At 34.6% G+C, this 14,567-nt stretch overlaps 1 protein-coding gene across 1 annotated transcript; it reads right to left on the bottom strand.

Annotated features, from left to right (window-relative positions):
- Positions 1-469: 469 nt before the first annotated feature.
- On the bottom strand, positions 470-14,363 carry LOC129001694 (esterase FE4-like). Its single transcript, XM_054429088.1, has 10 exons — positions 14,177-14,363; positions 12,008-12,166; positions 11,324-11,480; positions 10,807-10,992; positions 10,248-10,447; positions 8,344-8,518; positions 7,274-7,449; positions 6,582-6,759; positions 3,777-3,909; positions 470-1,767 (listed from the first exon to the last, which is right to left on the bottom strand). Exons 1-10 carry the CDS (start codon positions 14,324-14,326, stop codon positions 1,611-1,613), a joined length of 1,671 nt encoding a protein of 556 aa, XP_054285063.1. The 5' UTR covers positions 14,327-14,363; the 3' UTR covers positions 470-1,610.
- Between the last annotated feature and the right edge of the window lie 204 nt (positions 14,364-14,567).

Below are 14,567 nucleotides of genomic sequence, written 5' to 3'. Positions count from 1 at the left end.
TTTTATGTTAAAAACTCAAATGCAATTACAGTTCAAAAGTTGTTGTAGGTTTTGTGATTTTTCCCATAAAATATCATAGTACCTAACCCCCACCGCATATGCAATATAAGCTTTGTTGACAAGCTATAATGGGAGAAAGTACGTGTCAGTTTGCTGATACTGTACCACTTATTTATTTGTAACTTTTAAAATGGATCTCAAATTACACTTAGATGATCTAAGATGACACTATTAAAAATTCATTGAGAACAACAAAAAATTGAATAACATAGGTTTTGTTTTTGATGAAATGTTATGGTAGATATGCACGTGCTAACAGAAGTTGTTTTATTTGATAACAAATTTATTTTCACATGAATTGGTAAAGGCAGTACTTTTCATAATAAAAAAAAAAATAAAAAGTATTTTATCAGAACTGTCAACAACGTATTTAACTTATTGTCGGAAAGGTTCAGTAATAACAAGCATCATTCATTGGAATTTTATTTGTATTAACTCTTGTAAGGAATGAGAACATTTTATGTTATCAAGTCAAAAACAATACTACATGGAGTACCTTAACTATAAAGTAAGGCAGTATGTCATTTCAGATGAGAGTGGCAATCTAAAATCGACAGCATTCCCTACAGTTATTAGTTCTAAAACTATTTTCTAAGATAATATATCCAAATGCTTGCAAAATAAACATTGATATGGCTTAGTATAAAAAATAAATTTCAACAGTGTATTACCAGTGTAAATTACCACAGTTTATTTACTACAGAACAAGACCTGCAATGTTCTAGCCTTGACAAAATAAACAATTTTGTTTTACTGTCTTGACCTTGGCATTAAGAGAAATGGTCAGTGATGTGATTTAAATCAGAGAAGATATTATACTTACAAGAAACACATGTAAAATAATATACGTTCTATATGTAAGATATGAACTGATATGAATAGAAAATATATCAAAATGAGTTAAATGGTCCAAAAGTTATGTTTTACACATGATAAAGGTTGTTGACAAACTTATGGGAGAAAGTATGTGTCAGAATGCTGATACCGTTTATTAACTTTGGTGTATTATTAAAAGAAATAGTATGTTTTACCATGAAACATTTTATTTAATGTATTTACAAACAGGATATTAGAAGAGGCAAAGCTAGTCAATCATCAACAGCTGACTATAACTTCCATGTAGCCTTTACAGTATGGTTTCATCATGAACTTGCAGAAAATAAATAAGAGAGTTGCATGTAGTTCTTTCTCTCCTTTTTAAAGAGAAAAGCGGCCTGTTTTAACCTATAATTTGGCCATTGACATTAGGTCTTAAATGCATGTGCATGCAAATTATCAAGCAAATGGGGAGCAGGTACATTACAAGAATGAACTGCACTGATATATTTTAACTGACGGCACAGGGACGTGCAGTCGTGCACCCACAACATCGCTACCTTAAATTTGGTAGACTGTCTCACTATCCACAGAGCCACTGTCTCATCACACTGGGTTCTCTTACTTACCCCTCAATTATAGCCCGAGAGAGATTTTGAGAAAATAATTGTGAGCAAAATTAAAAATACTGATTAGTTACTCTTTAAGCTTCCATAACTGCCAATTAAACTATATTAACAATATTTGTCTGCGATCTGCAGCCAAAAGTTGATTCTGTCAGCAAAAGGCACTCCTTCTTTGACAGTCCAGTCAGTCCCAATGTCCATGTAGCAGGGACTGGACTGGGAGTCCGGGGTCCACCTCACTCCACATTCAGCCACATTTGGATTTCTGGATCGACATCATAAAACAATGCTGAATTTATTCCAGTTTAAAGAGCTTGAATTGTACTACTGTAATTACCTACCTTTTTTGTTGCCTACGTTCGCTGAAGGGTGTATTCACCCTATGTACATTTTGTCAGCTATTATGGCATTTTAAAGGGGGTCTTATATCATCATATCACAAACACCAACACTACGAATTGTCTACTACACAAATTATTTAGTCACTGGTATTGTGGAGGGGCCAAACGGGTGACACTTTGACGGACATACGGCGGAGTCATAGATCTTTCCTCCTCAAGTTAATTTCTTACACTGATGGGGCTGGGGAGGTTAAAATTTGTTGTAAATAGACTATTCATAAATTTGTCATAAAAAAATAAGTCATTCATATTTCTGTAAGTCAATAAGTCAGTCATAAAAATAGTCATTCACCTATTGGGTCTGATGGTGATTAGAGTGCCCAATTGAAATTGATCACCACTTACCATTGTTTATGTATATTTACAATCTTGTGGCGTTTCTTTTATTTACTTTCCATAATTAAATGAATAAAAAACCTCCTTGAACTCGTTATTTTATTTGTGATTGTTATTATAGTATTTTCACCTCATCTTTCAAATAGAAGATTCAGAGTTTTGAAAAACAAGTTGGTGGACACACTCACAAGAGAGAAATAGGTAAAAACTAGCTGTGTACCCGTTCTACGCACGGGGATCTTATAATATTCAGTTGAAACCTTCTTATATAAAGAACAGCAGTTGGTTTGCATATTTTAAGATATGCTGGCCAAACTATTATACATAGCTTCATTTTATGTTGTTTTTTGTTGTTCCGGATCGGTATGACAATCAATAAAAGGTTAAATTACCTCTGTGTCTGCCGGTCGATCCTATAACGGTAGGCTTACTTTTATTTTTACTATCTGATCTCGTTTGCATGGCTCAATCACGTCCTGGTTGAAGTTCGTTCGCTACGCTCACTCACCTGTATGTTGGAGCTCGTTCGCTGCGCTCACTTTCCTTCAGGTTAGCTCGTTCGCTACGCTCACTTGCCTTCAGGTTAGCTCGTTCGCTACGCTCACTCGCCTCCAGGTTGCAAATTAGCTGTTGTCATAAATGTAAAAGAAATAATAGTGCTAGTGCTGCACCCTGTTGGTAATCCTTGTAACTTTAATGCTATTGAACATCACAGAACAGAACCAACTTGTTTAATTGAAACAGCTGTTAAGATTCAATAATTTCATTTCTCATAAGGTTAACATGGGCTTCCAGAAATTCCACGTCAAAAATCGACAAAAACTTGATTTTCAAGGGTTTACTGTTAAATATCTAACTGTCTCATATTCGATGAAATACGTCTAAAACCATCTCATATATGTATAGTATTTGGAAAATAAGTTTCAGGCGGGACAGTGCTATAGTTATTGAGGAGTAGTTGTAATAAAGTGCGTATTTTAGCGTTACCAAGAGAATGACAGATAGACAGACAGACAGACAGACAGACAGACAGACAGAAATTGAGATAAGGTTTGATTCGGTTTCTCTGACCTATGAAATGTAAAAATAACCAAAAAGTTCATTATTCTAAGCAATGTACAGACAAAACTCTAATTTTATTTATATAGATGAGCAAAATTCCTGGTTTTAGATGTAACTCACAAATAATCTACCTACTGTGGATTGTTATAGTTGTTCCTCTCTCATCAAGCTTGGTTATCATAGGTAAACTACTAGTCCTAAATTAAGCTATTGCGCCCTGGGGCCGATATATTGGCCATTGAATGGTATAAAAATGGCTTTGGAGGTCTCATCATGTGGTTTGAAAAAGTAATTAACTGAAGTAGGTACAACTTTATTTTACAATAAACAAATTGTAAACTTTTTTCCACTTGTTGAGCAAAGAAATTGAGTGTGTATAAAATTTACTGTTAAGTATGCAGGCCTCTATTAAAATGAAAATATTAATTGTCTATCACACTTTACTGAATGGATATATAAAGAGTAATTTGCTCACCCAGTTCGTGCAAAGGTAGTCCATGCTTTTACATGTTTGGAAATCCCTTCCCTGTGTTCATCTGTCAATTCTGGTAATGACAAGAAGGAGGTGGTTCTGAAGAGGTACATAAAATCGGCTGCATGGCAAGTTTCTAAGTAAACAGACCATTTGCATTTTAAAATTATTATTATCATCAATTATCAATCATTGATATGGGGACACCACCAGGGTGCGTATTTTAACCCAAATATGAGTGTAAAATGGTGAGAGATCATGGTGGAATGAAAAAACATAGGTGTGCTATTCCCGTCATATTCTGAAGTCACTTGGATTGCAAACAAAAGATCACCTGATTGTAACTGTCAAATTAGTACATGTATTTGTTTTGATTTGGTTGCTATTGTTTGTATAATGTGTGTTTTTATAAAAAACAATAACAATCAAATCAAAACAAATACATACTAATTTGACAGTTACAATCAGGTGATCTTTTGTTTGTAATCCGAGTGACGTCAGAGTATGACGGGAATAGCACACCTATGTTTTTTCCTTCCACCATGGTGAGAGATGATCTGAGGGTATTTACTCAGGGGAGGTATAGAAGAGGCTACGATGACAGCTGTGGGCTTCTTATTAGCTGAGGGAACGCCATTACCGTAACAAAACGATCAGTAGTCATCGGCCTCGGTGGTCTAATGGTTAGCGTGCCGTGCCGGGCTGATATGCTGAAGGTCCCGGGTTCAAATCCCGCTCGTGGCATTATCTTTTTGTCCAAGATTTTTTTATTATCAGCAAGTTTGGTTGGTTTGGTTCAGTTATGACAGTTTAATTTTATTATTAAGTCATTATAAAATTTTAGTAGAGCAATTTCTAGTTTTATTTAATAAACAGAATTATTTTTTCTATTAATAAACTTTTGTTATATTATTTCATTATCAGCAAGTTTGGTTAGTTCGGTTAGGTTATGATAGTTTAATTTTATAATTAAAAAATAATAAAATTGAATTTGAGGCATTTATAATTTTATTTTATGAACAGAACTATTTTTGCGATTAGTAAACCTTCTTTGCCAAAGTACTCTCTACTACAGCGCTGTTCACGGAGGAATTTTGAACTAATGCCTCATTCGTACCTCCCCTAAGTCAGACCCTGATCTGAGTAGCTTTGTTTGTTAGTGACTAAGATCAGCTGCTTCAATAGCCAGATTTTATTTGAAGCATGGATGGGAACAGATGGGTCTAGTTTTGAAAGCAGGATATGAGCTAAGTTCTCTGAGTAATGTAGCCTTGTAAACGACTCTTAGTAACTCGCCAGAAAAATTAATTAAATCACTATTCACGATGATAAATGTATTCTTAAATACTGTTATGTACTTTTAAGATCCTCTCCTCAACAGCTCTACCACTTTTCATGAGTTGCACACCAGCAGACCTGACCGTGATCAACATAGTAATGTATTTCCAAGTGGGAGACAGAGCTGTACACATATCGGAAAGCTCAAATACTGGTTAACCTAGTTCTGGTGAAGTACTTCTTAACTTGTCACCTTGATTAGCACATGTCAGGCTTATAGCAGTTTTTTTAGTTATCTTCATAAAAAAGTTAACGTTTTGTTATTAAGGCTTGCTTATGAATGTTTTTTTATGTTACTCTTTAAATGTGATATATCTAGTAAAAGGTTAACATCTCCTACTATGGTTCCTCACATTACCTACCCTGTGTGCTTTCAAAATACAACACATTACAAATATTTCTTATAGTGTTGTGATTAGTGTGGAATTCCTAAAGCAAGATTTTTAAAACTTTTGCCATGCAACTCTTAGGGTAACAGCTACACATTTTGCATCTCTAAAATCAGCTTATGTCAATTTGGCAGCATTTGTTGGCTGTTGTGAAACATTGTGTGTAAGGCTGCCGCCACACTGACATTTTTTTCACGCACAAATGCAGCACAAATAAGTTAGGGTGGCATTGAAATGAACTGCTCGCTACTGCAGGAACACACTCTGCGTGGCACTCCCCATTACATTTAATGCTGCTCATATTTTTTGGCTGTTTTCCCACTGCGTTTTTGCGTGAAAACCGCCCGTGTGGCCAAAGCCTACAAAGCCTTGTAATTTACATGTGCAGAAATACATATTTTACTCCTTACTGGTGTTAGCTTTCTTCTACTCCTGCTGATTCTTCTACAAAACTTTAGCTTACAGAATTTGTTCTTTTAGAAAGACGTAACAAGTATAATGAAAAGACTCTTTAGGTTCATAGTTTTCATCACAGAGCATAGAATAAATATAGAGGCGGCACTTGCCGTCTGGAGTGAAGCAGGATTCTTGTACCAAGATGGCGGCCGGCCCGGTCTGCATTTACATTTAACCATGGAAACCACCAATCAATATTTACTTTTACTCTCACTTAAACTCTCACCTCTGAACTTTGAAAGCTCGCGGGGCAGAGTCCTAGGTCAATATCGAAGGGCGGATAGCTCTATATGTATCCTTGAAGCAGTGGCTTCATCTAATTCATAAAGTAGCATAGAATAACACAGTGGTAATGACGCCTTGTTTTCAAAGTTCCGAGCCTGACTCTCTTACCAAGATGGTGGAAATCGGCTTCACTATTGGTATAGCTGTAGGTAAAGGAGTGGCGACTCTATATTTATTCTATGCTCTGTGGTTTTCATTTGATTACAAAAGTAGCTTGATGAATCTTATTTACTGAATAAACTTAATTTTTCTCTCAAGGTCATTTCAATTTTCATCTCAGTCCATGTTCAAGTTTGTTACACTGTTTGGGAATATTTTCTTCCTCACACATGTACTGTACCTGAACGAGATAGCAAGGCAGCCATGGGATTGTCAGGACCCATCATGGATGCAAATAACTGGCAGTAACAGTTCTTGTGGTTCGTGAACAAGTAGGAGTATACAGGTTGAGAGGAGTTTGACAACAAGTACCTCCTGGTATCACCAAGTCCGACGTTAAACAGGTAGTCACTCTCAAACTGCAGAGTAGAAAAGTAAATTTAGCAATAACAAATCAGTATTCTGATTCCCCATAAAATATTTATGAGAAAATAATAAAATACCGTAGCTAAATTTTACATACGATGTTCGGATCAGGTCATCATTTAAGATAGTAAATGTATCATCAATGCACATCTGACAAGCAAAGGATAATGTTTTGTTTCAGTTTTTAAGTTCTCTTGATAATATTTGGTAGTGTAAAAATGTTTACAATTTGTACCAGACAAAAGAAATTTTACACTTTTGATTAATTTAACCATATATACAATATTTATCCAAGTTAGTCGGTTAAGTTGCCTAACATAATATTGTAATTCAATTTGTAAAAAAACAGAATTTGTTAAACAATTAATTTAATTAGTTTTTGGGTGACACTCTTGCAACAAAGAAGAAAATTGCCAATAAAAAAACGTTAGTTCTCTCATGATATCAGGTGTACGTTATAAAATAAATAAATATACATAGGCTATAATTATAATATACTACACATACAGCAAGTAATTCCTCAATGTTTTTCACAGCTTTTCCTTTGAAGTAGAACTCCTTGATTGCATCTTGTACTTTTTTATGTTCTTTACTACCCAGCTTTATCCCCAAAGATGGGGGAACGAGTATTTCTGGCTTGGCATTCATTGCATTGGGGAGGAGGTCAAAACTCAGCTTGTACACTGAAAATGATTCATGAAAATGATTCAAATGTTTTGTTGGGCCTACTTTACTTTATAGTATAAGTGCCATTCATGTAAAGCCTGTGGTATATTAAAGTATTAGTATTACCTATAAGTTATTCCATATTCTTTGTCTTATATGATTTGTTGTGTTACGGTAACACTGTGTTGAAACGTATCTTTTGTATATCGGTGACTTCCGTTATCCTATACTAGACACAGGCTCTGAAACTGTATGGATCCACTACCATGTACTGTGCCATGATTATCGTAATAAATCCAGTGTTAGTAAAATATACTATATATTTTTTTTTAATAACCAACAAGTGAAAATACAAAGCCTGCTCCACACTTTCAATTTTACTTGTAAATTCTAGGTGAACAAGCCGAATTAACGTTATAATATGGTTAGAAAATTATGTGAAGTAAAAGTTCAAGCCAGGAGTTTGATTGTGTGTGAGAGCATCAGTTCAGTCAATCAAATCAGTTCATATAATGTTTTATATAACAAGCCATTTTGAAACCAATATTAATTTTTTATCTGCTTTTCATCAGTGAGCAACAAAGTCGAACAACGGGTTTCAATGACTAGAGGGGAGAAAAATGCTGTGCGAGTTAAGCACTTCAACTTAAGCAAGATCACAATAGTGTACCTTATTTTTGTTTGGTTGCATACTTTTACATTACAGAGTTGTTATCATTTCAGCGATCAAATGTATTTGGTTTGTAATAAACAAGTTTTTTGTTAATTATATGACTTATATTACAATTTTGTTAGTTCCATTAAGTGATATACCGTTTAAACATAAAATTTTGGTCTCTATAAACGTAGAGTTACTAATATTTTGTCTCTTGTTATATGTTGTGTATGTGTACGGTTTAAAGTGGACTTACTCATTATAAATAAAGCAGACACAGATCCCTCATTCTCACACACTCCCAGAATGGTTGGTACTTTGTTGTATTCTCCTCTCTTCATTAGGTTAGTAGGAGTGTCCGGGAGGAATTTGTCATCTCCAGCAACCTCTACGCAAGGAGAGAACACTAATCCGACCAACATTATGTAGTCCTGTGAAAGAGTATTGAATGTAGTAAGTGAATGTAGTAAGTGAATGCTTGAAACTAAAAGCTCCAAGAATCATTCACTGATCCAGCTGTCTTTTATCATTGGGCTTTTAATAAATTATGCTGACTAATGAAACACAGCTGGTCTTATAGTCAGTAATAAAGATAGATAAGCCATCATACACTCCATTCTACACTCACATTATTTGGGTTAAAAATATAGGTGGCGTCCCCAGCTCGAATGATAATGATAATAATTTAATTGAGCAAATTTCATAATTTTTTGTAAATACTGCAGTAAAAGTAAAACAGTTAATAAACAAGTTAATACATGCCCTGGTCTAAAATAGCTCTTTTCCCTCTGGGAAGTATATCGTTTTTTTTAGTCCCTAAGGAGTAAAATTCGGCTGCTGTAAACTCACTTGTAAACTTTGATTGTAAGCGATTGTGACGGCCTGGCATATTTGCCTCATTTTGTTGTCATTTGTTAAATTTGAGCTTAAGCTGATTGGTCTTACTCCATAAACCTGGCCCGTTGGCTATCACCGAATATTTGCTAGGTTGATGTGTCGACCGTATTTAGCAATATTGTATTTTATTTAACTTCATATAAGTCTCCAAGTGAACTTTAAAACTCATATTCCAATTCATTTCATTACTTTCTAACCCTACAATAATCCTAACCAGACGTCGTGGCTTAGCCGGATATACCCTGGAATGCGCTGACTTTGCAGTGCACGTGGATCGTGATAAGCAATGTTACATTTCTAGACTCGTTTCTCGCTTCAATTAGTTTCATTAGCACCTGTTGTAATCGTTTGGGCGCAGCACTAGTCGGACAGCTGTTGTTACATTGAATCATGGGCTGAGCGCTCAGCGTGCGCTGATTGGCTGACGATGGTCATGTAACCACGCTGATGCTTCCGCTCTGACAACGCCAAAGCCTCAAATGGCGCCGTGATGTAGGGTCCTAAGGTCGGGTCCGCGCGCACGGTCCCACCCTTTCTTTTACTCTTACTCCTTTCTTCTAAGTCCGTGTACGGTCTAAATTCAGTATTGTAATTCGTAGTATTCGGTCGGTTGCGGTTTGATTTTTAATTTGTAATGTGTTATTTTGATCGATATAATTGTTAAAGCTGAATTTTTAAGTAATAAAGTGTTATCTGATCCCTCATCCACGAGTTTAATTGGTCTCCTGCTCCCAACCGGTACGAAGACTACAAGAGATGGTGTCGACCTGCGACACGATCACATTAATTAAATCGATTGTTTTGATCGGTTGTAGCTTATTGTTGTGAGCTTATTACTAGTTCGGCATATTGGTAGTAATTTACACTAACACAATTTTAATAGATGAACTAATGGAACCAACAGCTGATTGTTTGAATTAGCAAAATTTAAAACAAGCTGGAAATTGTTTTGAGAGGTTATCTTTACATGATAAGTGTTTTCGTGTTCAAATCAGTTGTTTAAACATTTTTGTGCAATATGCTGAAAAATATAGTTCATCATACGGGCAAAAAGTGTCTTTTCAACCCTCGTACATTATTCGACCTCCTCTTTGCCTCAGGTGTGAAACTTGAGCTCGGGTCGAAAAGAATTACTTACTCCCTAGTGATGCAATATACTATTTAACTATTTTCTATCATCTTATGAACACAAAACTCATAATCTTGTAAAAAAAGTTGTAGGTGTATAGCAAGTAAGTTCAAGTAAAAACTAAAAAAGCTCACCTCATCCTTGATGAATACTTCTGTAGCTTTAACAATGTCATCACTTGGAATAGACTTCAGAAATTCAAATACTTCATGAGGATCATCTGATGTACAACCTAAAGTTTTCGCAAGTTTCATTCCAACTTTTTTTGGTGATGGTTGAAAAGCCCATGGATCCTGACAAAACCCACTTTGGATAATAGCTTTGTGAAACAAACCTATAAAACATGACCGGGTTAGTTGGAATCATATGAAATATTTACACAAGCTCTATATGCATAACAGATGTACAATGTTTAACATCTTGGTGTTTTTACTTAAATTTGGTACAGGAATATATTTAAGTAGGTATTTGTGGATCAAGCCAATTAGTATCAGACATGATGGGATGTTCCAACTGACTATATTTTACTGTGACCAAAGTATAAACGTCTTAGCGAAAATCTTTCTAATTACCTCCATCCTGGCTTTCAGTTTTTTTTAACTAATCCTAGAATTTCTGTTGTGCTTACTTAAAAGATAAATTGATAATTTCTTATCAATTCATAAATTTAAAATAAGAAAATACGTTAAGTACCTTTAGACAGAGGAGACAGCAGATGGTATTGCACTGAAGCACCTCCTGCACTGATACCAAAGATGGTGACATTGTTTGAGTCTCCTCCGAAACTATCAATGTTGTCTTGGACCCATCTGAGAGCTAATGTTTGGTCCTTGAGTCCTGCGTTGCCTGGAACCTCTTCATTTTCAAAAGAGAGGAAGCCTGACAAGACAATGAAACACATCACATAATAGTCTTCAGCCAAATTATTTCATTCATAAATGAATAAAACTACCTGCATTACTGTTACAAATTGCATTTTCTTAAAAGTTGTTGTATTCGACAAAAGATAGTTATTAATATCAGCACACTCTTGTGACGGCACAATTCAAATACATTAATTTTCATTTTAAAACTCCTGGCTATAACTGTGGCTACTTGTATAGTCTATGGTGATAAAAAATAGCTAGTTCTCCTTGTATTTTTGTGCTAAACATTGCCATGTTATTAAAAACATCAAATTTGTATACATATTACACTGTATCAATATTACCAAACGCTCCACATCGATAGTTCAAGGACACCAACACAATGTCTTCTGTTATGAAGTAGTCTGGTCCTGCAGCCTTTGAGCCTCCAGATCCCCCAGCAAAACCTCCTCCGTGGATGTGGACCATCACTGGCTTCTTGAGACCACTCTTCTCTGGCAGCTGGAACAGTTTGCTATTGACAATATTTGATGCATTAGGTTGATCAATTAGTAAATAACTATCTTATTTGTTATTGAAGAATTTGTTCATTGCATTAGTACCAACCTTGTGAAAATGATGTACAGCCTTTTCTATTCAACAAAATTATTATATAATTAATAAGAGTTGTGGGCTTATTGAGATTGGAACACACACACACAAAATTAAAACTCTTAATTATTTTTGACATATACCTATAACTGCAAAGAAAAATAAGTGACTACATCTGGAGGTGTATAAGCTTCCTTATACACCCTCAGATGTGGTCCCATCAATAAGCTACAACTTCTTATAGCTTATTGGTTTAAGAGTAGGAAACAACAAAGGAGCAAAACAGGTCTAGAACTTATGATCTGAGGTAAATATTAAAATTAATATTAAAATTAATTGTTATCTTAAATCACATTTTCATATCCTATGATTCTTTTAATTTTCCAGACTGTTAAAAACCAAATGTCTGTGCTTTTATGATACCACCAAAGTCTAACCTGCTTTATGTAAATGTTGAGATAGAGACAGTCCTCTTCTCCATCAGTTTCCTTGTTGGGGTCAGTCCCTGGGAGTCGCAGGAGCAGACGCTGCTTAGGGTCGTGTCCGTCTTCCAATGCATCTCTCACGCCTGTCCATCCACCATAGGGCAGAGGGGCCTGAAAAAAACAGTGACAATTTTTAAAACATTTGTATTTAGAATTAATTTCAAGTGTTGAGGTTGAAAATTGCAATGGAGGTAATTTTCCACAGTAGAAACTTATTCTGAAAAATTTCTACATATTTATATCTCTAAAGGGGTTTTAAAACGATCACCGATGGCTCATAAATGAGCAACACCTATTATATGTATTTCAATAAACCAGCCAGATATATACAATGGTCCACACCATTGCTTTCTGATGTGGTACGACCCCCAGAGAAAAACGGGACTGATCCCTTTAGCCCATCTAACAAACAACATACAAAACACCCCCTCCTCCCAGACAAATTATATGCAATCTCCTTAACTGATGTTTAAAAAATATTGACTTTAAGTAAAAATACCCCTGCCGCAGCAAGCCTGCAGACTAAGCAAATTTCCATTTGCCTGATTAGATTTTTTAAATCTTTTCAAATAACATTAGGTTTAACAAGTACCTAGGTTTGCTGCCTACAGGAAGGGAAATAAAGTGTGTTTTTTAGTAAAATATTAACAGCTTAGTATATAATAAATAGATTTGCCAAGTTTGATCCAAATATATCCTTAACAAGCAAACTACAACAGTTTAAAATTATTCTCCATACTTAATACTTTAATACTTTTCCTTAAGAATAATAAGGGCATTTTTTACATATAACCATACAAAAACACTTCAATATACTAAATTATTAGTTTTTTAAGCTCTTCAAAATGGTCTAGAGAAAATTTGGAAAATTTTTTGTTTTGAGGGTCAAAAACGAGAAAAACCTAAAAAATGTAATCTAAATCGGATCATTTTTGCTCGAGTTATCGTGCTAACGGACACATATATAATATGAATTTGAACGGTTTTTGGCTTCTGGGGACATCAAAATGAAAAAGTAAATCGATCCTGGGTCCAAATATTACCATGAGACCTACAGTAATAGATTATTCCCCATATGGAAAATTCGCTAAAAGACTACCTAATTTTAGATAATCATAGTGAATTTAGTTAAAGACAATAAACTTTCCATGCTAAGGCTCATACAACCTTAACACAAAGGACAAAAATAATCACATTTTACAATCAAAATTGTTATGATAATTACAATCTATATATTTAAAAGGCCAACATGGCCCAAAAGATGATTTATACCTCTACACCTACCTTGTGGGGAATTTCCCTTCTCTTTTTCATTTTTTTTTAATTTAAAATTTTAATGTCGATTTTCCCATAAAAACCCATAAAATAACGGAAAAATCAGATTTTCTCAAAAATGGCCCGAACGATTTTGAAAAAAAAATTAGTATGTTGTAGCCCTTTAAATTCTGAACAAAATGGTAGAATTTCATTTCTGTAAAAACTACGGTTCAAAAGTTATTTTAAATTATGTTATTTTCCCATTAAAAAAACCCATAAAATAAGAGAAAATCTTATTTTCGAGAGAAACCGATTTAGATTGAAATTAGCATGTGATAATACTTATAATTCCAAACCACATAGAGCAACCCCCATCGCTGTAAAAACTATGTTTCTAAAGTTATTGTAACTTATGTTATTTTCCCATAAAACCCCTTTTAAAAAACAGAAAATGGATTTTTTGAGAAAAAACCGATTGTGATTGAAATCCTTCTGTTATGCTCTTTATAATTCTAAACAAAATAGTGCATCCCTTCATTCCTGTTAAAATTACTGTTCAAAAGTTAATGAAACTTTTGAGATTGTATTTACCTATTAAATACCATAGTTACTCTCATCGCTTACCCATGATAAAGGTTGTTGATGAGCTAATGGGAGAAAGTATGTGTCAGATTGCTGATACCTTTTATTTTTAATACCATCAAAGTCTAGATGTCATATAATATTGAATAGCAACATCATAACATAACATGATGTGCTATCTACCAATAATCAATGCATGAAACATTGTAAAATACAATTTGAAAAAGTGAAGGTAGTGACAATTATGAATTGTGTAAAACATTCATTTCTTTTATGTATTACCTTGAACCTGAGTTCTCCGACAGGTGGCTTTCCGTAGGGAATTCCTCGGAAAGAGTAGTATTTCTCTCCATCAAATGCAGAAGTTTGAGTTCTGCCTTTCAGAGTTCCTAGTTTTGTCTCTATCAGTACGGTTTCTATCTGCTCCTCCATCTTAATCTCACAAGCAGCTGTTAGGTTGAAGGATTAACTGTCAAAAAACACTATTAGTTAAAAGTTACACCATGGATAAAACATACTCCCTTAGTAGATTTCTCATCCTTATATGGATCATTTGAAGACAATTTTATTGTTAGTTCCATCCCGTGTACTGTAGAGGTTGTGTTTTGTTTACAGTTTGTTTCTTGTTATTTCAGTCATTTAAAACCTTGTCTTACAAAATAAAACGATCTAC

The sequence above is a fragment of the Macrosteles quadrilineatus genome, unplaced genomic scaffold (assembly GCF_028750875.1).
Source record: "Macrosteles quadrilineatus isolate MER2022 unplaced genomic scaffold, UCM_ALF_1.0 Scaffold_8__2_contigs__length_117827958, whole genome shotgun sequence".
NCBI classification, from domain to species: Eukaryota; Metazoa; Arthropoda; class Insecta; order Hemiptera; family Cicadellidae; genus Macrosteles; species Macrosteles quadrilineatus.
The sequence above is the reverse complement of the archived record's forward strand: the minus strand, read 5'-3'. Positions and strand labels throughout refer to the sequence as shown.

Bases quoted from the DNA above. Each gene is read 5' to 3' on its own strand.
- LOC129001694 (XM_054429088.1), bottom strand. From the start codon at position 14,326: ATGGAGGAGCAGATAGAAACCGTACTGATAGAGACAAAACTAGGAACT. The intron at 8,519-10,247 runs GTGAGCTTTTTT...ACTCTTTCACAG, and splicing joins AAGTATTCATCAAGGATGAG to GACTACATAATGTTGGTCGG. The intron at 6,760-7,273 runs GTATGTGTAGTA...TCTACTCTGCAG, and splicing joins ACATTGAGGAATTACTTGCT to TTTGAGAGTGACTACCTGTT.